The sequence below is a fragment of the Hyaena hyaena genome, unplaced genomic scaffold (assembly GCF_003009895.1).
Source record: "Hyaena hyaena isolate Hyena2069 unplaced genomic scaffold, ASM300989v1 scaffold_112, whole genome shotgun sequence".
Lineage (NCBI taxonomy): Eukaryota > Metazoa > Chordata > Mammalia > Carnivora > Hyaenidae > Hyaena > Hyaena hyaena.
The window spans coordinates 640,450-663,454 of NW_024080744.1; the positions used below are offsets into that span (position 1 = coordinate 640,450).

Below are 23,005 nucleotides of genomic sequence, written 5' to 3' on the forward strand. Positions count from 1 at the left end.
TTGACTCAGGCCTACTTCTACCTGTACCATGTGCCCATCATTTTTACACCTTGGAATTTTTGTCCTAATGTTCCCTCTGCCCAGAACTTTCTTCTGGTCAATCCTCCATATCTTCATGCCTACTGGGAGTGCAGCGTAGAGAGCATCAGGGAAGGGGATAGAGCTGAAAAGGGAAATCCCACAATCCTTATCTTCTAAGAATATATCTAGTATGGGAGAAAGACAAGCAAACTAAAAGATAAGACTGCAGAAGTTAAGTGGTCAATAGAAGAATAACAATGCATCGGAGGACACGAATTTTGACTGCATGGAGAAAGTAGCATCTAATTCTATAACAAAAAATAACAGATTTCATTGTATTTTAAAAGTATCTAGGGGCGCCTGGGTGGCTCAGTGGGTTGGGAGTCTCAAGTCATGATCTCACAGTTTGTGGGTTTGAACCCACCTCAGGCTCCGTGCTTACAACTTGGAGCTTGAAGCCTGATTTGCATTCTGTGGTCTCCCTCTCTCTCTCTCTGCCCCTCCTCCATTGCACTCTGTCTCTCTCTCAAAAATAAGCATTAAAAATTTTTAAAAAGTATCTTTATGGACTTTATCCTATTTGAACTTTACAATGACCCCATGAGACAGAATGGGATTAGCAGCCCCACTTTATGGATGAGGAAATCGATCTTTAAAATGTTCGTGCAGCTGGTAGGTGGTAGAACCTAGACCTAAATCCACATATGCTGCTCTTGAATTCTGAGGAAAGGGCACTGCATTAGGTTTAAATTCCAGCTGTCTTTCAAGTCTAGCCCCAAAGCCAAATCTACCAGAAAGTCTTCCATAAGACCTCAGGGTATTTTCCTCCCTATGAACCCACAGACCATTTTATACTTCTCTTAGGACACCAAATCACTTTCTATCTAGTATTATTACAATTAAGGCATAAATCTCACCTCTTATACTAGACTGCTGACTTCTTAAGGACAGGATCTTACTCCTGATTTAGCATTCATTGCACTTAACACAGTGCTTTGCACAGAGCAGATACTTTGAGTTATGTGAATACTGCCATCATGCTCAGGAACCCAGGTCATTTTAGACTCCCCTTCATATCTAATTAGATCCAAAGACTTGTCAGTTTTTTGCAATTTCTTCTTTTGAACTCCTATTGTCTATAATCTTGAGTCTTATGACTTGACTACTTTCTATCTAGACTAACAATTGGTTAACTGATCACCAAAATCCAGGGCCTTCCCAGACCAATTTATCCTCCAAACCACTGCCACATTCATCTTAACTTAATTTCCTATGTTTTCTGCTTTTCATTCTTTAATTGTTCCCTTTTGCCTGTAGGACATGTAACACAAAGCCTTCCATTCCAGTCCTCGGGCCTTAATTTACCTTCCTAGTCATTGCTCTTAGTCTGTTCCATATGAGCTCTTTATTTCAATAAAACCAGTCTACTAAGCATGCCTTAAATATGCTTTGTTCATTCTCATCTCTAGCCCCTTGTTCATTTCCATTATGCTTTTCTGGATATCTGCTCTTTCTCCTCCTCCATCACACAGCCATCCTAAGGCCACCCCACGCATGCTGGCATACATGGAATGGATGTATGAAATCTTTTCTCCCGGCAACTGTCTTTCAAAAAACCTCAACAAACTTAATCCGTATCACTCATTTGGCACACAAGTTGTACTACAAGTTGCTCTTTTTCCAAGGGAAAGATGAGATCTGCAAGGTCAAGAATAATGTTTCCTCTAGCATTTAATTTGGTTCTACTCAAGAAATATGTTGTTTGCTTCACCCATCACAAAAATGCAAGAGACATGGACATTCTAACAACTGAAATACTTTCTGTTCTCCCAGATACATATAATATCCAAAGTTTTGTCACATATACTCCAAACATTTTTTTCTAACCATTTTATCTGTATTCAGAAGCATCTTTGATGTACTATGTTAGGTCCAACTTCATTAAATTCTGCCTTAGTGACCCACATGTCCTGGAAAGCAGACAGGGATGCAAGAATAGAGCCTCCCATCCACACTGATAGTTTCCTTTCTGGGGGAACTGTAACTTGCACAGGTGTATTGGCAGGTACCATATTTGCTACACCTTTAACTAGCCGCTTGTCTAAACCGGGGAAAGAAGTTGATCCCCCAGTAAGGATAATATTGGAGAAAAATGAATTCCTCAGATCTGTATCACATTTCATTATGCTGCTGAAACACAACTTATCGATGCCAGGGGTCTCAAGATTCATAAGATGTGGAGAGAAGAGGGCCTCTGGACAATGAAAGAGTTGGTCATAGAGCTTGATCATCTTCCCATCAGGTAGTTGGTAAACTTTCTCTATAGAATCGCGTTTCTTGGCCATTTCCTCTTCGTAGTTCATTACAACATAACAAGATGTTTCCTTAATGTCTACAACAATCTTTCTGTCTGCAGCGCTAAGCAGCATGATGCCATGTTCCTTCAACAGCATCATGAGGTAGTTGGTGAGGTCAAGGCCTGCCAGAGCTAGCTGCTGGACACCATGAGGCAGGCAGTACCCCTCAAAGATGGGCACACACTGGGTAACCCCAGCACCTGAATTCAGCACAAAACCAGTTGTGAAGCCAGCAGCAAAGAGAGCCAGCACCCCCTGAATAGACATATAAAAGGCAGGAACCTCCAGCTGCTCAAAAAATACTTCAGTGATCTGTTGCCGGTTGGCCAGTGGGTTCAGTGCTGGCTCCGAAATCAACACGGGGCCATCACAGGCCTTTAGCTTCAGGTTATGATCATAGATATGCTTCCACATGACCTCCATGTCCCCCCAGGAAGTAATGAGACCACGCTCCACTGGGTAGCTGTAGGAAAAGCAATAAGAAAAATTACAGCTTTTTTTTTTAATAGCAGCTTTTAATTTTTTCAGCATCTAGTCTCTTCAAACCTGGGTTAATCCCTATATTTATTACCAGTAGTCTTTGTGGGCAGTGACTGTCACAACCAGTCAGAGAAGGTAACTGCTAGCAAAAGTTGGCATAGCTGACTTCCTCTGCAGTTTTTGCTGCTTTCCATTTGTCCCCGCTTTGGAAGACAAAGAATCTTTAAAACAGAAAAAAGGGTGGCGGGGGGGAGTCTTCGGGGCACCTGGGTGGCTTAGTCAGTTCAGCATCTGACTCTTTTGTGTGTGTGTGTGTGTATTCATTTTTGAGACAGAGAGAGACCAAGCATGAGTGGGGAAGGGGAGACACACACACACACACACACACACACACACACACACACACACACACAATCTGAAGATGGCTCCAGCCTCCAAGCTGTCAGCCAACACAGAGCCCAGCACCAGCGCGGACTCACAGAGTCTGAGATCATGACCTGAGTGAAAGTCAGACGCTTAACTGAGTGAGCCACCCAGGTGACTCTCGATCTCTATTCAGGTCAGGAGCTCCCAGTTGATGGGATCAAGTCCCAGGCTTTATGCAGAGCCTGCTTGGGATTCCCTCTCTCCCTCTCTTTCTGCACCATCCCTGCTCCTCCTCTCTCAAAATAAATAAACTTTTTAAAAAAGTTTAAAAGATTAGGAAATCTTTACATAATAGTACAGTTTAAATATCAATTAATTGAAGAAACTAACCCACAAGGCGAAAGTGATATCCTTAAATGAACTTGTATATTATGAACGGTAACTTTATGCATCGAATACATCTGCTTAGATACAGAGAGCCAGTAATGTTCACCCTTTAGATGTCTGGTGTCCTCCGAGATCTGTGGCCTGCACCAGCGGGCTGAAACTTTCCTGTTCCTGTCTTCCTTATCCTCTCACCCTTATGCCCCTTATCTAGACCCTCCCTCTTTCCCCTCGACCAGGGTCCTGACCCCTGGGAGAAGACAGTACCTGATGGACAGCGAGTTTCTCCGTTCCTGCGCTTGGTCACCTACATACATTTCCAGCCCGCCCTCCGCTACACGGCCCTGTCCTTTGGCCCGGCCAATAATGTTCGGGTAGACAAACTGGGGCTCCCGCGACCCGGCCAGGCCTGCCTTGATCACTCCTGAGCCGTTGTCGATCACCACTGGTAGCTGGTAGTAGTAGCTCATGCCGCCGCCACCTCCTGTCGCCCGGCCGCCCTGGCTGCGGGCTGCGCTGCTGGGGGACCAGGCGGGGGCGCGGAAAGTGCGCAGCGCGGACCCTGGGGAGCGTCAAAAGGCCCACGCCTGGAACGTCGCGTCACAGAGGCCCTGGGCTGGCCACAGGGCCTGCGTCAGGCAGGCCCGGCCGGGAGAGCCCAGGCCCGTTGACCCTCCAAAGCACTGCCTGCCAATTGCATCTCACATGGGCTGAGTCACTTGCCACCGCCTTGGAATCCCGGGATACCAATATCAGGAAAACCCAACTTTCTTCCCTAATGATACAAATCTAACCCTTCGCAAGTGGCTCTCCCTAATAACCTCGATGAGTCATAAAAAGTTTTCTTTTCCAAAGCCTTTGAATTCTGGTTAATAAGTGTCTGTCCTTGGGCATGTGCAAAGCTCTAGAATGTGCCCTTGAACCTAGAAAAAGGTGGAGAGATTTGACTGGAGAAAGTTGTTGCAGAAGAAGCCCGGTATGTGCTTCTGAAACCCTTGTCAACTTCTGAAAAGACAAAGGGAAGAATGCTAGGATTTAAAGTGGGTTTTATATAGTTTTATTATTGTTTCTATACGCATGGCAAATATTTTGTTGTGCTTCTTTCCTGTAGTTTCTAAGCAAAATGTAGTCAAAACCGAAATGGTAGAAGCTAACTTTATTGGATTGATTTGTAGTAATCTCATCTGGTTATCCCCTGTGTGATATGAAGGTCATTCCTATTTCCTAAAAAATACAGGTCATGGTCTCACAGTTTCCTGAGTTTCCTCAGTTCACTGAGCGTGCAGAGTCTGATTAGTATTCTCTCTCTCTCTCTCCGCCCCTCCACCACTCTGTTGTCCCTGTCTCTCTCAAAATAAATAAAAACTTTAAAAAAAAAAACCAACTTGATTTTTAGGCATAAGGATGTGTCTCCCTCTTTGCAAGAAAAGTGATATTCCATAGGTCATACGAAGTTTAAGTTTAAAAAATTTAAGTGCATTGTGCGCCAAAAGTGCATCTTTGGTGTCTGTGTTTTACCCCCTCAATTTAACACACTTTGTAGAGGATTTAAAAACACCTCAGCAAGTTCGAACCTCTGGTTGGTCTTTGAAAGCAGGGGAGGAAATTCAAAAGTTCTTTACTTGCCTCTCCGCCAGAGGCTGAAAGGGTGACCTTACTACATAGCAGCGATGGCACTTGGTGCTACAAGCCTCTGCAAGAGGAGGGAAGCCACAGAAGCCCCGCACTACACCGTCTGCTTCTCAGCAACGCCTCTCCAAGAAAGGATACAAAATAAAATATTTCTTTCCCCGAGAAAAAGTGTACCAAAGGAAGGGCAAGGCGCGAGTACTTGGTTTCTGCAGCGGTACGTAGAAGTCTGAAAAAAAGTGCATGCAAATTCCAACTTTCAGAATAGTTTCAGCATTATACAATTAGGCATATAGTTCTTTTCCTTTTCTGGTTGTCTTGTTTTGTTTTTTTCCTTTAAAAGCTACCTTAATATTTAAAGTCCTATGAATTTCTCATTGCTACTTCCATATGAAGCACTTTCTGAGCCCCGGTGGCCAGTACAGTTTCCGTAGTGTAGTGGTTATCACGTTCGCCTAACACGCGAAAGGTCCCCGGTTCGAAACCGGGCGGAAACAACTTTTCTCCTCAGCCATGAGGTTTTATTTTATAACAGCAACTTGTTGAACCGTGGCAATTTAAGCTTTCATCTTGGTTGGTTTTATTTTATAATAGCAACTTGTTGAACCGTGGCAATTTAAGCTTTCATCTTGGTTACCTTATTCAGTGCATGTTTTTACTGACAGCTTGCCATGTGGAAGTACTTCAAACTTTAAAAAAGAAATTCAAATCACAACCTACTACTGAAAACTAAGGTACAGCCTTAGACGAGGAGCCCAAACAGCGGAAAAACCCTTAACCAAGTTGCCTCCAAAGCACCCTTTTCCAGGTCATTTGGTTTTCCATTACTTTTCCCCTTCATAAGCAAATTCCTCTCATTACCAGACCATGTTTTACTCTTATTTGATACATACTTAGTGTCGTGCTTAACACCTGGTGGAGACTCATATTTCTGAATAAACTACCAAAAGGGGTTCCTACAAAATATAAAAGTGGAATCATAAAGATGTAATCTAGGGTCAGCCTCAACTTTTCGCCTTATAAACATTATCGTAGTGTCTTTCTTTATTCACGAATATGATTCTCACCGACCAGAGAAAATTAAGTTGAAGAGCAAACAATATCGTTGGAAAAAAATCTCAGAAGAAACGGGTAAATTCCAGTTGAGATTGTCTTTTAAAATAAAGTCATTGAGTAAATACCCTATAGTCCTGACACATTTCTAACAAGAAAAAAACGTAGTTCTGGTTTTCTGAGAATCATGATATCCGCAAGTACTAGCGGGAACATTTACCCTAAAATATCAACACGACTTATCTTACTGTTTCTGTGCCTTTTATACGTTATGCAGATAACTGGCATCCTTTTCCCTCGCTGTACAAAATCTGAATTCGATGTAAATCATTGTGTTAAAATGCTTCTACTCCAGACGCAGCTTTCCCGTTATTAAGCCCACCTTCCTGCAACGTGCCCTACTGCTTTGCCCCGCTTTCTTGCATCTCAGACTTTTAATACCAGGTAAGGATATCCTGGAAACTAGGCTACAGTTGACTGATGCAAACACAATTCAGGGGTCCCAAGAGCTTACGGGTACATAAACTGAAGAGGGGTGATCAAGATCAGTTAAAAAAAATCCCCTATGGCCAGGAGCCTAAGTACACAAAGCAGCTGTTTCCACTCGCAGGGTCCGGGGGAAGGAGAGGATGATGGGAGAAACATAGAAAACTACAAGCCCCAGCATGCAGTGCGCAATCTGGCTCCGGGAAACAGGACCTCCGTGCGGTGCTGCCCGGCCTCGGCCCTGAACGCCAGACGCTGACTGGCGGCCGACCAGAATATTCAGACTGAGGACAAGCGGGGCGCTGTGAATGAGCCCTTAAGTCCCGTATCCATGACTTTCTCGGTTTCGCGGGGAACCCTGGTATGCAGGGGAGTGGAATCTCTGCGGGCCAGCCCGCTAAGTCCTTGCCGGTGCCGCACCTCCGCAGTCCCCAGAGTCTCCAGCGTTTCCTCGGGACGCCCGGGCCGGATATGAGGTCGCCGTAGAGGAAGAAGGAAGAGGCGGAGCGCGGCGCGGTGACGTCCTTCCAAGATGGCGGGGAGAGCGTGAAAAACTGTTGCCCCTTGCATTGCTTTAGGTGAGTTCTTTCTTCACGCCCCAGCTTGCCAATTCTGCTCTCTCCGGACGCGGGGTCAGGAGTGGGCAGGCTTCTTGGAGTTCGAATTCAGGTGGAGGCGAAGATATTAACGTGGAAATCTTGGGCGAGGCAGCCGCGGTGTTGGCTTTGGCCACAACCTCTGCTGTGGGAACTCGCGGTAGTAGTGGGAGCTGGGCGAAGGGCAGTGCGACAGAAGCCGGGACAGACTGGCTTTGCTTGTCACTTTCGCTGCGGTCGGGAGAGAAGGGGGAAGAGAGGGGGTGTGGCCTCCTCCGGGCGAGTGAAGTGACGGAACCTTGACAACTCTGGCTCTGCTCTTTCTCCGCCTCCTGGGCACCCGCCCCGCGTTTTGAAGCAACTGTGTGCACCACGGAAAACAGGTTGCGGTGATTTGAAACAGTTTTAAAGAACTCATACTGTGTTTTTTCCCCCATCTGTCCAAAAGAGTTATTTCTTCGTGTTTCATCTCCCCCCAAACATATCCCCCCAAACATATCCCGGCGCGCTGAGCTCGGAAGTTTGAAGGTTCAACTGCTTGCAAAAGCGTGAAATCTTGGGGCTCGTGGAAGTGTTTTCACGCATCGCCGTTTTTTGATGTGTCCAAAAGATTGTGTTACTTGACCAAAGATAGACACTTACCTTCAGCATTTTTAATCAGTCTGTTTGGTAATTTTCTGTGGGGATAAATGAGGACTGACTTTATTCTTGTTCGTGTTGTGTCCTGTGTTCCTTCACCCCTTACCAATTGCTTGGGTGAAATGTTTGATGAAAACTTAGGGTTACTGACTTACTATTTTATTTCTGTCTTTTAGAACAAGGGTAAAATTCCATTCTGATATCAAAATGCAGTATTCGCACCACTGTGAGCACCTTTTAGAGAGACTGAACAAACAGCGGGAAGCAGGTTTTCTTTGTGACTGCACCGTAGTGATTGGAGAATTCCAGTTTAAAGCTCATAGGAATGTGCTTGCCTCATTTAGTGAGTATTTTGGTGCGATCTACAGAAGCACTTCTGAGAACAATGTCTTCCTTGATCAGAGTCAAGTGAAGGCTGATGGATTTCAGAAACTGTTGGAGTTTATATACACAGGAACTTTAAATCTTGACAGGTAAAGTACACATTCTCTTTTCACTTATAAAAGCTGGTCAACAGTCTTTAAAGCTAAGATATATTTGTAGCTTTTCCATTCAGTCCCTTAACTTCATATATTGCTGTGACAGTGCTATTGTTGTTTTTAATAAAGATGTCAGTATTACCGATTTGGGATGAACCGACTACATTTCTTAAGCCCCAAAGCACAGATGTTAATTAAAGCCCTCTTTTCTGACACATTTGAGTTATCTATGGAAGCAAAGCCTGCAGTTACAGTTATGGAAACTTGAAGATCAGACATAATGAATTCTAAGTGAATTCCAGTTTCCTTGGTCTTTATATTCCTCGGATCTCTCTTTCTCGCTCTGTCCCCTGCCTCTTAAGGTGCTTGAGGTAGTAGGGGAGTGTAGATGAAGAAGGATGATCCTCCGTATTCACTTAATATATTCCCATTACTTTCCATAGATAACAATGAGCAAGACCTCTTCCTGATCTTGATTCAAGAAAATAAATTCCTTGGAATGTAAATGGCAGTGACTCCTGTTACCTCTATAAAGCTATTAATGCTTACACCAGATCCATGGTGTTAGAATGCTTCGCTGAAATGCTCAATACTGTCCCCACTAACAGGAATTCTAGGGAATTTAATAATGAAGTCACTGTATGTCTCCCATGCATAGTGAACTATATAATTAATTTAATACTCATGAATTTACTAATTGTGGAGGGAAAGGTAGAGGGGATGAAAGGAAAAGAAACCAATCAAATTATTCCTGTTTTTTCCTCCATCTCTTATGGAAATGTGAACATTATAGAAATGTGACTAGATCATAATCTGGCATAAAAAGGTATGAACATTAGAATTAGATCTAGCCTGCCAGCCACTGTGTCTCTTTGAGCAAGATGCAACCTCTGAGGGCCTCAGTTTCCCTATCTGTAAAAATGAGATGGGAGTAACTCCCTTGGTATTACTGTGAAGATCAGGGATTTAATTGAAGGCTTATCTTCCAATGACCATCACTTTCATTTATTTTCTCTCTCCTACTCCCCTCTCTCCCTTTAACTCCACAACTTTTGGAGTTGAAAAACTCCAAAAAAAACTTCTGGAGAAAAATTAGGAGAGAAACAGAAAGGAAATAGCTGAAATTCTGCCATCCACTGATAACTATAAACATTTTGATAGAAATTCTTTCATTCTTTTCCAGATGATATCTATATATACACATAGACATTAAACAGAATCCTTCTCTGTTTTACATTGCAATTTATTTTGGAAATGTACTTTAAAAAGCTATAATCAAGATGTTCCTTAATTCTTTTGAAAAGGAAACATGGTATTGGGATTATTTTTACATTTTACTTAATGAGACCTTTGAGTCAGTTCTGTGTGGGTGGATTAAAGGAACAGACCAGTGTGGGATTAATCTACATGACAAATTATTTAAATTTACCGAATAGTTGATTCTACAGGTGCCTCTTATCTAAATATTTAGAACACATTATGTAAAATAAGCACAGAACTAGTGAATTTGGGTTGATCTTCAATTTAGTGGTTTCCCTTTCTCAATTAACTTTTACAGAACAATCTTGATTTGATTTGAACCCACTGAAGAGCAGCTTGCTTTGAGCCTTCATGCAAAGAATCAGTGTGAAAAAGAGCCAGATTTCTGTTCAATCTTTTTTGATACATATCTTTTCTGGGAACTAGTTGTTTGAGCCTAGCCACAGGTGTGAGAAGGCTTACATCAAAAGTAGAAAGTCTTTACAACTTAGTGATTAAACTTAGTGAAGAAAGCAAAATAATAGGGAATTAAGTGGACTCAGGAGCCAGATTACCTTGGTCAAATCTTAGTTCTAACACTGTGATATTGGACATATTACTTACTGTCTTTGGACATTTGAGCCCTCATGTATGTATGTAAAATGGGATTATTACAGATTGCATAGATCTGTCCTGAGGATTAAATGAACTATTCGTGTAAAGTATTTAGTCATAAACCTGGCAGTATGTAATTAAATGACTTTCAGTGACTTCAAAAGATGAAAGCAAGTTTGCAAGCACTGTAGCTTCATGCTTGTAAACAAAAGCAAGTTAGTTATTAATGTAAACGAATGCTGATTGGTTCTTTTAACTGTAACTGAGATTAGTTTGGCTAAGAAATAGACGAATAATTTGTATGAAATACCGTGTCAGTACTGAACAATTAGTGTGCATCTCAGTGCTAGTTTGTATTGGTCTTAAAGGCTCCCAGACCTTGTTATGTGTTTGATAGTTCATTGTATGGGGCGCTAAGCACAATTATAGTTTGATACCTAAGTATAATACGTGATAAATTTAGTTTCATTCTAGTGGTGTCTCACATTTATTTTAATTTAATAGACTATGTAACAAAATTAATAAAAATGCTTAAGGACAGGGGTGCCTGGGTGGCTCAGTCGGTTAAGCATCCAACTTCAGCTCAGGTCATGATCTCACGGTTTGTGGGTTCGAGCCCTATGTCGGGCTCTGTGCTGACAGCTTAGCTCAGAGTCTGGAGCCTGTTTGAGATTTTTCTGTCTCCCTCTCTCTCTGACCCTCCCATGCTCACGCTGTCTCTCTCTCTCTCTCAGAAAAAAAATAAAACATTAAAAAATAATTTTTAAAAATGCTTAAAGACGAAGGTAACATTTTTAGGAAATGACAATGCTACTGTATACATGCAAAAATTTTGTATAAAAGATGAGCAAGATTATGTTTATATTTGGGGCATTTGTGCTATATCTTTGAAAATGCAGAATTAACTTCATTACAGAAATCATTATATATTCCACAATATAGCCAAGGGACCTAAGAAATCTTTAATATTTTCTTATCTATGGTAAAGACTCCATTTGCATAGATTATATTCTTAAAGTTTATTTATACATCATTTAGGAACTTTAGGTATATTTTCCCAGAGAATAAAATGTTCTCTAAACTTGTGATTAGGTTTCCAAACTGGCCTATAAGGGTACTTAATCTATGATGAGCTGAGAAAATGATTATGTGTATAATAAAAGGCAATTTTTAAAAAGCCAATGTAATACTAAATTAAAAAACAAAACATACAGGTGGCACTTGAAGTAAAGAAGTTTTCGTCAGATGCTGAGAAAATGGATAGAGATCTGTAAATACTATAGTACTTTCAAAGACCTGAGTGGTTCATGACTCTAGTTAATGTTTAATTTCATTTCAAATTTTAATCCTTTCTTTAAAAAAATAAAGATGTATTAATAGCACTATAATTACATTATCAACTATGATTAAAACCTTTTTCTGGCTCATATAATCTGGTGGGAAAAGGAAAAGAGATTTTTAAAAATTTTTCTGAAGAGTTAAGTAATGTTTGAGGAAAATGGCAGGAAGATTACTTGAAGGGTGTGTGTGTGTCCATCCTCAGATAATTATAGAGGCGTCCTGTTTTCATGTTAATACCAACTCAGCTCTCAGATTTTCTGGCTAAGGAAAGCAGAGTGCCCAAAGGTGCTGATTTACTATAATTAATTCACCTAGTAATGCCAGAGCCAGTGCTAGAGTAATCAAATTTTTTACTACATTGTAAATTTTTGGAGGACAGGAACCAGTTCTTATCTTAATCTTCCTCTTAGTACCACACATGGTAGATTCACACAGGGTGACCTTAAGTCTTTCTGTATGATTCTAATAATGACAGACTCTCCAACTAACATGGGTTGAGTATCCCACTCAGGTGGGTGGGTTGTTAGAGCCTTCTTCTAAACCCTTGTTCCTTCCAAGTGTAACCAATAAACCAGCAGCATTGGTATCACCAGCAGCTGTGTTAGAGATTCAGACGTTTAGGCCCCATCACAGATCTACTGAATCTGAATCCTCATTTAACAAGATACCTGAGTGAACTCACATGGGCGGGAAAGTTGTAGAAGCACAGTTAAAGTCCATCACAGGGGAGCAGAGGATAACAGGAAACAATTTTTTAGACTCTTGCTCTTGACAGTCCAGAAAAGGTGGTTGCTATCTGAATAGGCCTCAGGATGAATGAGAGGAGGCAATAAGTTGCCAACAGCAACTTTTGTGTTCCAAGTGTTTTTTAAAGCACACAGAAATTTTAACATTTACATAAAGTGGTGCATTTGTAGTTATGAATAACCATTATTTTTCTCTTTTTCAAGTTCTATAACTGGAGATTTTTGCCTAAACATTATTCTGAATGAGTGAATGAATTTCTGTAAATTTATTCTTTTAGTTATGTCCTTTTCATTCTGCTTCATTCGGTCTTTAAAAGACATTGAGATATATGTGCAGCTCTGTTTCACAAATAGTTTTTCTTTGTTCAGAATATTGTCATTTAGCCTTGTTTCCTTACAGTTGGAATGTTAAAGAAATTCATCAGGCTGCTGACTATCTCAAAGTGGAAGAGGTGGTCACTAAATGTAAAATAAAGATGGAAGATTTTGCTTTTATTGCTAATCCCTCTTCTACAGAGATATCTAGTATTACTGGAAACATTGAATTGAATCAACAGACTTGTCTCCTTACTCTACGAGATTATAACAGTCGGGAAAAATCAGAAGTATCTACAGATTTAGTTCAGGCAAGTCCTAAACGAGGAGCTTTAGCAAAGAAGTCATCTCAAACTAAAAAGAAGAAGAAGGCCTTCAACTCCCAGAAAACAGGACAGAATAAAACAGTGCAATATCCTAGTGATATTTTAGAGAATACATCTGTTGAATTATTCTTAGATGCAAATAAATTGTCCAGCCCTGTAATAGAACAAGTTGCACAAAGAAATGATAATTCAGAACTCGAGTTGACATCAGTTGTGGAAAATACTTTTCCAACACAAGATATTGTACAAACTGTGACCGTGAAACGGAAACGTGGAAAATCACAGCCAAATTGTGCTCTGAAAGAACATTCTATGTCTAATATAGCCAGTGTCAAGAATTCTTATGAGCTGGAGAGCTGTGGGGAAGAGCTGGATCAGAGGTATTCCAAGGCCAAGCCAGTGTGTAACACATGTGGGAAAGTGTTTTCAGAAGCCAGCAGCTTGAGAAGGCACATGCGAATACATAAAGGAGTCAAACCTTATGTCTGCCACTTGTGTGGAAAGGCATTTACCCAGTGTAACCAGCTGAAAACGCATGTAAGAACTCATACAGGTAAGATTGGTTTGTGGGAGATGTAACTGCTTTTATACTGTGACTGAAATATTTTTGTACGGTACATATTAATGTACAGTGTTGACTGTGACCAACATTTAGTATATACTTGTATTCACAAAAGTATTTAGCATGTTAGGCTGTTGAAAATTTCTTTGTAATTGTGACCAAGTATTTAATGGCTATTTTGTTTTATTGCAGCTGATAACTCTGAAGTCCTAATGCATGAGCTGTTTATACCATTTTCCTTCATAGTTAAAATAAAGATAAACTTGATCCTACCTTGCTAAGTATTTAACAGAGACAAAGATTAAGAGAACTGATAAAGGAGAAAAGTAGTTACAACTCAAGACAGTTTTCAGATTTTGCCAATACATCTCACCTCCTGCTTCCTAGACTTTGTCAACTTCTGAACATGTTTCCTAGAATTATGTAAACATTCATTCTTCAGCTTCTGCATTTACCTTTGGTACACTTAGATTTGTGCTTTTTAAGATGCAATATGTATTTCTCTCATTGATCACCTTTTTACTATTATGAACTGAGAAACACTGATTTAATTCTGTCAATGTTTCTGATAGTTGATCTGGAAGAAAGATCCTATTTGCTTCATTACTTCTAACAGTTAACAATTTCTGAATACTGAAAATAGTACTGTTGATGAACTCTTCTGAAAGCTTATGTAGCTTAAGCAACTAAACAATATCTGCTTTTAAACATAAATTTTATTTGCGTGTTCTTTTAGGTGAGAAGCCATACAAATGTGAATTGTGTGATAAAGGATTTGCTCAGAAATGTCAGCTAGTCTTCCATAGTCGTATGCATCATGGTGAGGAAAAACCTTATAAATGTGATGTATGCAATTTACAATTTGCAACTTCTAGCAATCTCAAGATTCATGCAAGGTAAAAAAGAAAAAAAGTTGTTTGATCTTTTTGAGTCTGGCATTCACCTTAGTCTTGTGAATAGACTACTGTATTCATATTCAGGACAGTACAGTTCTAATTGTGGTTTCACCATTAAGTTTTCTTAGCATAGTGAAGGAACCAGAAGGAAGCCATGGTGGCTGGAGAGGAATAAGGGAGAGAAATAAGATCAGAATGAGAAATAGGTGATATGACCTTGCTCGCATTTTAAGGGTGGCTCTGGCTGTTATATTGGAAAATGATTGTGAGGTTGCAGGAATGAAAGCAAAATTACCAGTTAGGAAGCTATAGATAAAACTCAAATGAGTGACAGTGATTTAAGCCAGAGTGGTAGCAATGGAAGAGATAAGTAGTAGTCAAAATCTGGATATATTTTTAAAGAGTTTGCTGCAGATTGGATATGGGGTATGAAAGAAAGTAGAATCAAAGATTCTAAGATTTATAGCCTGAGCACCTAAAAAGATGGAATTACCATGAACTGAAATGGAAAAGAGTTGTGGATAGAACAGTTTAAGAGGGAGTATAGGCATTTAGAGCAGAGATCTGAACATGTTAAATTTGAGCTATTAGACATCTGAATGGAGACATACAATAGACAGTTGGTTATGTAAGTCTAGTTCAGGGGACTGGTTTGAGCAGAAGATATAAATTTGGGAGTCTTCAGCTTATAGATGATATTTAAAGTGTAATACTGAATGAAGTCACCAAGAGAATGAATGTGGATAGAGAAGCAGTGAAAAGGACTAAGCCATGAGGTGCTCTAATCTTAAAACTTCTGGAAGATAGTCAAGAACCAGCAGAGGTGACTAGAAAGGAGCAGCCAATAAAATAGGAAAACCAATAGTAAACTGCCCTGGAATCCAAGTCAAAGAAATTATTCCAGAAGGGAGCAATCAGTTATGTCAGATTTGGTGATAGGGAGGTAAAGATTGAGACTCGATTATTGGATTTAGCAAAGTGAGAGGTCAGCAGTGCTCTTGACAAAAGCAATGTTGGTTGCGACTAGTAGAGAAAATTAAAGTAGAACAGTTGGTGACTCAAATTTTTGATAAAGAGGAGCCGAGAAATGGAGAAGCAAGAGAGGTTAAAGGTCTTTTTTTTTTTTTAAAAGCTCAGAGATGACATTATATTTGTATGCTGCAGTACAATGGATGGGGAAAAGGAACGGTGGAGGAAATTATAGGAGTGGGATCATTGAGTAGGCAAAGGGAGTGTATCTTAAGTATGCAAACGGGAGTACTTGGATTCAGATGAATTGTCACCTTCATGTTAGAGTTAATGAGAACAGTATATACATAGGTACAGATACCTATGTATCCTCCTATAGATGGAGGAAATTTTCTTCTGATTGGTTAAATTTTTCTGAGTAAAACAGGAAGCAAGGACCTCAGTTAAGGATGAGGATGGGTGAGGAGTTGCTGTAGGTTTAAGGAAACAGTTTTAATGGACAAGTGAAAATAATTGCCTGCAGTATTACGGACACACTTGACAACCATATAAAGATGATACAATTTTTTTTTAACTGATCTTAGAACTAATGTTTTGAAAACAGCCAAAACATTTATTTTTGACTTGTATACGTTGAAACTGTTGATTTTAAATACATATTCTTGGTCTGTTAATATGAAACAAAATACTACATGAAAAATTGTATAAAAATTGCTTATTATATAGCTTGGACCCAAATTGTTTTATTAACCACCATATAACTTTATTTACTAATAGGAAGCATAGTGGAGAGAAGCCATATGTCTGTGATAGGTGTGGACAGAGATTTGCTCAAGCCAGCACATTGACCTATCATGTTCGTAGGCATACTGGAGAAAAGCCGTATGTGTGTGATACTTGTGGGAAGGCATTTGCTGTCTCTAGTTCTCTTATCACTCATTCTCGAAAACATACAGGTAAGAATTTGACAGAGCTGTTTAAAATAAGGAAAGTTGTAAAAAGGGAAGTTGAGCCCTTACAGAAAGTAGATTATAGATTTTATGTTGTATATTGTTGTGTGTGTGGTTCCTTTGTGTTTGTGGTTTTCACATAAATATTAGCTATAAAAGCAGACTTATTTTCTAGGATTGTACACAGTGGATGGAGTTTTTTTATGATGTAATTATATGCATTAAAAATCAGGTAATTTTGACAATATATAAACTTGAGTTGAAATGTATTTTATAACCTTAGAAAAACCCCTTCGCCTCTTGTTTTACTTCCCTTGGATAAAACTGTAGAGAGAAATTAAGGGGTGAAGGTGGATTTAGGTAGAACATTGATTTTTATGACTTTTTAGGACTTTTCCTACGCAGACATTCTGAGATTCACAAACAGCTACTTCAAGTGCAAAATATCAGTTTTGAAGCATATTGTACTCAAAGGTTTTCAGTTTTGATAGGGTACCTTTTAAAATCGATCTTTCCTAAATAATCTTACTCCTCTTAATAACATAGTAGATGGCAAGAACTAATCGATTGGTGAATTTTTAATCATATGTTTGTAATCATAAAAATTGAACTTCTTGCCCAACTCTAGTTTGCTAGATGGATGTTAGCAGAAATAGTTTTATTCTATGAAAAGCATCAGTTACATGAACAATGTAAAATAATTACTAATCTTCTAAGTTGGATCACACTGAAGATACCTCTAAAATACAATATAAAGAGGTTTTAATTCAATATTTTAGAACAGGTTACTTTAGATTATTGTAATTGATAAAATATTATATTGGTATAGTACACCACTTCGCTATCTTTTATTTTCCATCTAGGTGAAAAACCATACATATGTGGTATTTGTGGGAAAAGTTTTATTTCCTCAGGAGAGCTCAACAAACACTTTCGATCCCATACAGGTCTGTGTTTAGGGAGAACGTATTATTTTTTGTTCTCTCTAATTTCTTTTTATGTAAACCTTAACTTTTAAACCATTATGGACTATATGGTATCTAGTCGTACTCTACCTGTAGCAATATTTTAATGTATAACTATCAACTTCCTATTTTCTTTCTTTAATTATTTGGAGTAGTGTTAATTAAATTTGGTCTAGAATTGTATAGATTTTCTAAAAAATATGCCAGATAATAATTTTTAGATGATTTAGGTTAAATTGCAAAGATGTACCAAGAAATGAAAAGGAATAGATAATACCAAGATAATACCAGATTTTCTTATCAAATAGTGTTCAGTAAGCAAGTTGTTAGAATTGTCATGTTTCTTGTAAGAGTATTGTGTAGTATGAAGGAATTATGGAACAAAAAAATTAAAACAAACGGAAATGCCACTTTAAAAATGTACCCTTCTGACTTCTTCATTTTAAAAATTATTTCTATTCCTATCTAGAATAGTATGAGCACCTAGTAGACATTTAATAAGTTTAGTGGCAACTTCTCTATTCTTAGGCTCCTTAGTTTATAAAGCATTGAACAGTTCTTATTCAAAGGAATTATAATTTTGTAGCATTTTATTCTGTCACTGTTTTTAAAGGATTTTCTGATTTGTAGACTGCCAGAAAGCAGAAACTGTATTTACACATTTTTCCCCCAGCTGTTCCTCTTAGGGTCTGGCATATAACTGGTACTCACTAACTGTCTAATAGAAATAAGAATAAGTTACATTCCTGTTAATAAAATGGCTCAATTTTCCCTGAAATGGGGATATTTAGTATAAAGGAGTGCCTAATGTGTATAGAAGTTTTTGTTTCGCTGTAAAATGGTAATTTGAAACTGAATTTAAACAGTACAGTAATGTTTACACTGCATTCATAAACATTGGTATTTTTGTCTTAGCTTTGAAAATATTGAGTTTAAACTTTTTAACTTGCTTTTCAGGAGAAAGGCCATTTATCTGTGAATTATGTGGAAATTCTTACACAGATATTAAAAATTTAAAGAAGCACAAGACGAAAGTCCATTCCGGTAAATGTTGTGTTTTTTTAAAAAATTTAGTGCTCTCATATTGGTGCTACTCCTAAAATGTTGAGATGCACATTATGACAGTTTAAATTAGATATATATATTTTTAAAAACTAAATAAATACATAATAGGAAGGTATCTAAGTTCACTAGAAATTTCTTTCCATATTGACCTTCTAATAAACGGTACTTGAAATATTCCTTCTTTTAAAAAACCTGATTTATCAAGTTTCAAGAAAAAAATACATAAACAAAATATGTATCACTATTCTCCATACTAGAGTCTGGGTTACCTGGGGATTACTGTAGTTATGTGATGAAAAGGGTATCATGAACACATGAATCCAGAAACATATAAGAAGAAATAGGGAAATGGGTAGCCCCAAATTGTTAAGTAAAAATGAAGTCAGACTTCAGAATTTTAAGTCCACTGCTTAAAATGAATCTTTGAAAAAGTTTCACTATGTTTGTCATGATTAGAAACAAAATACTAGGTTTCTTCAGTGTCTAGAGATGTTGACAAGTCCTTGATAGTAAACAGCAATATCATAAGGATTAAGGCAGTAACATATGAAAACTACAATGTCATTAATTCAACAAACATTAAATGCCTCCGCCTCCAAAATACACATAACTACAGAATATATGAAGTTGAAAAAGGCACAGTCTTAATTCTCAAAGAGTTTACAATCTGGTATAGGAGACCAGAAATCTAAATATATAATTGTGACTACAAGACAAAATGTAGCATATAGTAGAGACAGAAGTGCTAAAGAAGAGATTAAGTGCTTCTGAGGTGAGTATTGGAAAAGCTTACTTAATTCTAGGGAACTTGAAGGGAAGAGAGGAGTTCAGAGAATAGAGATGGGGAAAGGAGGACTCGTCCCAAGCAGAGAGAATACAGTAAAGGGAGTCACTGGGACAAGGATGTGCAGGTTGTATTGGCTGATTGAACTGAAGAGTAGTTTGGCAAGAAAGAGAATTCTAGTTTTATGAAAGCAAATATGCAGTTTTATCTAATGAAACAGATTAAAATCCTATAAATACTTTGGAGTGGCAGAAGCACTGTAAAGCTTGTGGAAAATTTGAAGGCAAAAGTATATCATAATCAGTGTGATAATTACGCCCTTAAATAGAGTAGAATTTCTTACTTCTGAAAGATATACAAAAGTGCCTATCTCTGAACTTGAACTCAGAGAATAGTACTTGTTCATACATTCAGGGAACAAATCTGTTTTGTGTATAGCACTATTATTAAGTGCTTTAAAGGAATTAGGGAAGTATAACTTGACACTTACCCTTTAAGGATTTTACCGTCTGTTTGAGAAGACATACCGAAGCAGAGTGTTCCTTAGCAATAAGAAAGAGATATCACAAGGTAGATAACAGCTCACCTTAGTCTAGAACAGTTAAATCCCTTTTAAGTTCAAGTTGGTGCTTGAACCTAAGCTTGAGGCCCATATTGGATTTGTGTAAATAATGAGGGTAAATCAGTATAAGAGAAACAGCATGAGTAAAGCTGTGGAGGTTGGAATGCAAGTTTTGGGAATGGTAAGCAGATTTAGTCTCTAAGAATTCTCTAAGAATTTTTGTTTTGTTTTCAAGGATACATAAATTTCTTTCTCTTCTATTTCAGGTGCAGATAAACTTCTAGATTCTAGTATAGAGGATCATCCATTGAGTGAACAAGATTCCATACAAAAAAGTCCTTTATCAGAAACACTGGATGTGAAGCCTTCTGATATGACTTTACCACTATCTCTTCCACTTGGAACTGAGGACCACCACATCCTTCTGCCTGTCACAGATAATCAGTCTCCTACATCAGATACCTTGCTGAGATCAACTGTGAATGGGTATTCAGAACCACAGTTGATTTTTTTACAGCAATTATACTGACTTTGTGAGGAATATGGAATTGCTAAGACGTCTTTGGTAGTAAACATAAACATCTCTGGTAAGGTGCATATATTCATATTAAATTACCATTCATTTGAGTTGTGACCATTATTTTTCATTCACTAAAGTAAAACACCTGATGCTGCATCATAACTGCAATGCTTGTTTTGATTTTTGGCTTCTATTGCCTAGATTATAAACATGACATGTTAAGGAGTGAATTATACTGTAGTAGCACTATTTTGGATGGTTAAGTTTTTTCTCTTAGAGCTGCCTTAATTCATTTTTATTTTGCATTTTAAATTGCTTTTCATTTATTAAAGTGGAATCTTTCCATTTATCTGAGTCAGTTTTGACCTGTGGTATTTTTTAGTTTTTTCCCCTCAAAATTTAAGCAAAATCTTTGATAGTATCAGGCCAGTAGTGTTGCTGTTACTAAGCCCCATAGATCAGTACATAAACTACGAGGGAAAAGTGAATTTTCATTCTTCTACTTAAGAGAACTTAGGTACTGAATAAGAATGTGTCTTTATTAGTATATTCCATTGGAGGTAACTTTTCTAATGACACTAAAAAAAGTGTTTTCCTTAAAAGCTAAAAAACTGTATATACATTTTTTTTCATTTAGAACTCAGTATTCTGGGAGAAAAAGCAGTCATGAGTACTTATGAGTTATCTGAGTCTACATTTATTTGCAAAATGGGTTTTAAATAGATCATTTGGTATTTTTATCTTAGTAAAGACAGTTTCAAAATTTGATTCAGGTAATCTTTTAATAGGTTTCTGAGTTACTGGAGATGAGGAAAATAGGAGCTTTGATGATTTTTGATAAGCCTCTCCTATACCTGTTACACACTTTTTAAAATACTAAGTTCTAAAAAGCAATTTTTAAATACAAACTTAATGTGTACTCTAAATTATTTGGCTTCTAAGTTGACACCTTGTAATTACATAAAGAATTAAGAAATTAGCTTCATTTATCAGTGAACATTTAATTTATCAGAAAGCCCGTTAAATATTTTATTTTTTTCTTTAAGTTTTGAGTTTTAAAATTTTATGAATTAAACCACATTTGGTTGTTGTCAGACTTCCTACAGTAGTCTGTCTTCTTCCTACTGAATGTAAAAAATTCAGTCTCATTCTGATATTTCCTTCTCCATGCCACTTTTCCCATATAATTCAGTTACGTTACTGCCTGATCTTCGGACGTTAAATTACCAGTTCCACAAAGTCAATTCCTATGCTGCTGATCAAACACCGTGGTGACATTATTTCTGTCATGCATTAGTTATGGCTTATTTGTTTTCGGTAATAAAGTTAATATGGGTTTTTTTCGGTACTGATTTCTTTAATTGTATTTTCTCTGGCGTCCTGGTCGGAGGAACCAGAGGATGTAGTGAGGCTACTTAATTCCTGTACACTGTAGAGATGGCCACCGTTTTTCAGCACACTCCGCATTTTCCCAACAGTCTGCCACCAGTGGGACTGACTTAACCGAACAGAGTTTGAAATATTGCCTTTGTGTAGTATACATCAGACTTAGGATTTAGTTACTTAAGAAATTTAATTATGCATGTGTATTAATATGCTGGGCTTAAATATAATTTACAAAGTTATAAAATGTTCACCTAATCTATTCTGGCTTAAATTCAATAGGAATTTATTGGAATGTGAAGAAATTAAAGAAAATTAAAAGACTCAGCCTCTTTAAGAAGTCTGCTGAAATGGAGAGGTTATATTTAATTCACATCTTCATTAATCCAAGCATCTAAAGAATAAAATTTCAAAAGCTGCTACAGTGATGGAAAAATTTTATGAGAGCTGTAGTTACCAAATTTCTTCTAATAATGGTGGTAATTAGCATTTTTTATAGATTAGTCTTCAAATTTATTATTTTTAATATTATTGGATTGGAATGGCTAAGGTTGATTTTCTGTGCTTTTTCTCCATCACATTATCTGCTTCATAGCTAAAATACTTTTATTTTAAACTGACATGGCTCGATGTTCTTCCAGAGTGACATGTGAGAAACCTTGAAGGCTGAGGTCCCTGTCCTGTCTTTCTTCTCATAATGCTGTATTTCATCATAATATGCTTATATTTTAGTTGTATCTGGTGTCATTCTAACACTCATAATTTTAATTAAGTCCAGTTTTAAATATATTTGTTAACAATGCAGTTTTGGGAAAGGTCTATTCTTAATTAAATATTACTACATTTTTGAAAGTCTGTTTAGGATGTTGAAGATGTCACTGAGAAATTATTTTCTAAAATAATTTTGTATGTATTAGATTATTCTTATTGTATTGTTAGATTTTAGACTTTTTAAAAAGAAACCATAGATTATATATAAATGATTTTTTGCTGTTTTTTAAATGGTATTTTATGTTTAATTTCATAGGATGATTTTGATAGACAAATTTTAGAAAAAAATTTTTAAATGGTTCTAACATTGTATTGCAAAAGTAGTTTAGAGCTTCTGTATGTTTCAATTCTACAGAAATTTTATGAGTGAGAGTAGTTGAAATGCACATGTATAAAAACAATGTACATGTACTTGTTTTTAAAAATATCCTAGAATAATAGTTCTAACATTTGATGCATATCAGAAACATTTTAAAAATAACACTATTCCAGCCCCGCCCCACCTT

The 23,005-nt window shown here is 37.7% G+C and overlaps 2 protein-coding genes and 1 non-coding gene across 5 annotated transcripts; 2 read left to right on the forward strand and 1 right to left on the reverse strand.

The window, feature by feature from the left end:
• Positions 1–1,734: 1,734 nt before the first annotated feature.
• On the reverse strand, positions 1,735–4,145 carry ACTRT3 (actin related protein T3). Its single transcript, XM_039236530.1, has 2 exons — positions 3,876–4,145; positions 1,735–2,841 (listed from the first exon to the last, which is right to left on the reverse strand). Exons 1-2 carry the CDS (start codon positions 4,076–4,078, stop codon positions 1,923–1,925), a joined length of 1,122 nt encoding a protein of 373 aa, XP_039092461.1. The 5' UTR covers positions 4,079–4,145; the 3' UTR covers positions 1,735–1,922.
• A 1,516-nt stretch (positions 4,146–5,661) lies between these two features.
• TRNAV-AAC lies at positions 5,662–5,734 on the forward strand. The gene has a single exon. It is a non-coding gene; the product is annotated as a tRNA-Val (tRNA).
• A 1,507-nt stretch (positions 5,735–7,241) lies between these two features.
• On the forward strand, positions 7,242–22,689 carry MYNN (myoneurin). Of its 3 annotated transcripts, XR_005529142.1 has the most exons (9): positions 7,243–7,354; positions 8,188–8,484; positions 12,832–13,625; positions 14,371–14,530; positions 16,277–16,455; positions 17,313–17,396; positions 18,372–18,458; positions 20,092–20,412; positions 22,011–22,689. XR_005529142.1 is itself a non-coding variant. In XM_039236537.1 (8 exons), exons 2-8 carry the CDS (start codon positions 8,219–8,221, stop codon positions 20,352–20,354), a joined length of 1,833 nt encoding a protein of 610 aa, XP_039092468.1. In that variant the 5' UTR covers positions 7,243–7,354; positions 8,188–8,218; the 3' UTR covers positions 20,355–21,693. The 3 variants fall into 3 exon arrangements, 2 of the variants coding, with proteins under 2 accessions (XP_039092469.1, XP_039092468.1); XM_039236537.1 differs by lacking the exon at positions 22,011–22,689 and having other exon boundaries at positions 20,092–21,693; XM_039236538.1 differs by lacking the exons at positions 17,313–17,396; positions 22,011–22,689 and having other exon boundaries at positions 7,242–7,354; positions 20,092–21,693.
• Positions 22,690–23,005: the final 316 nt, after the last annotated feature.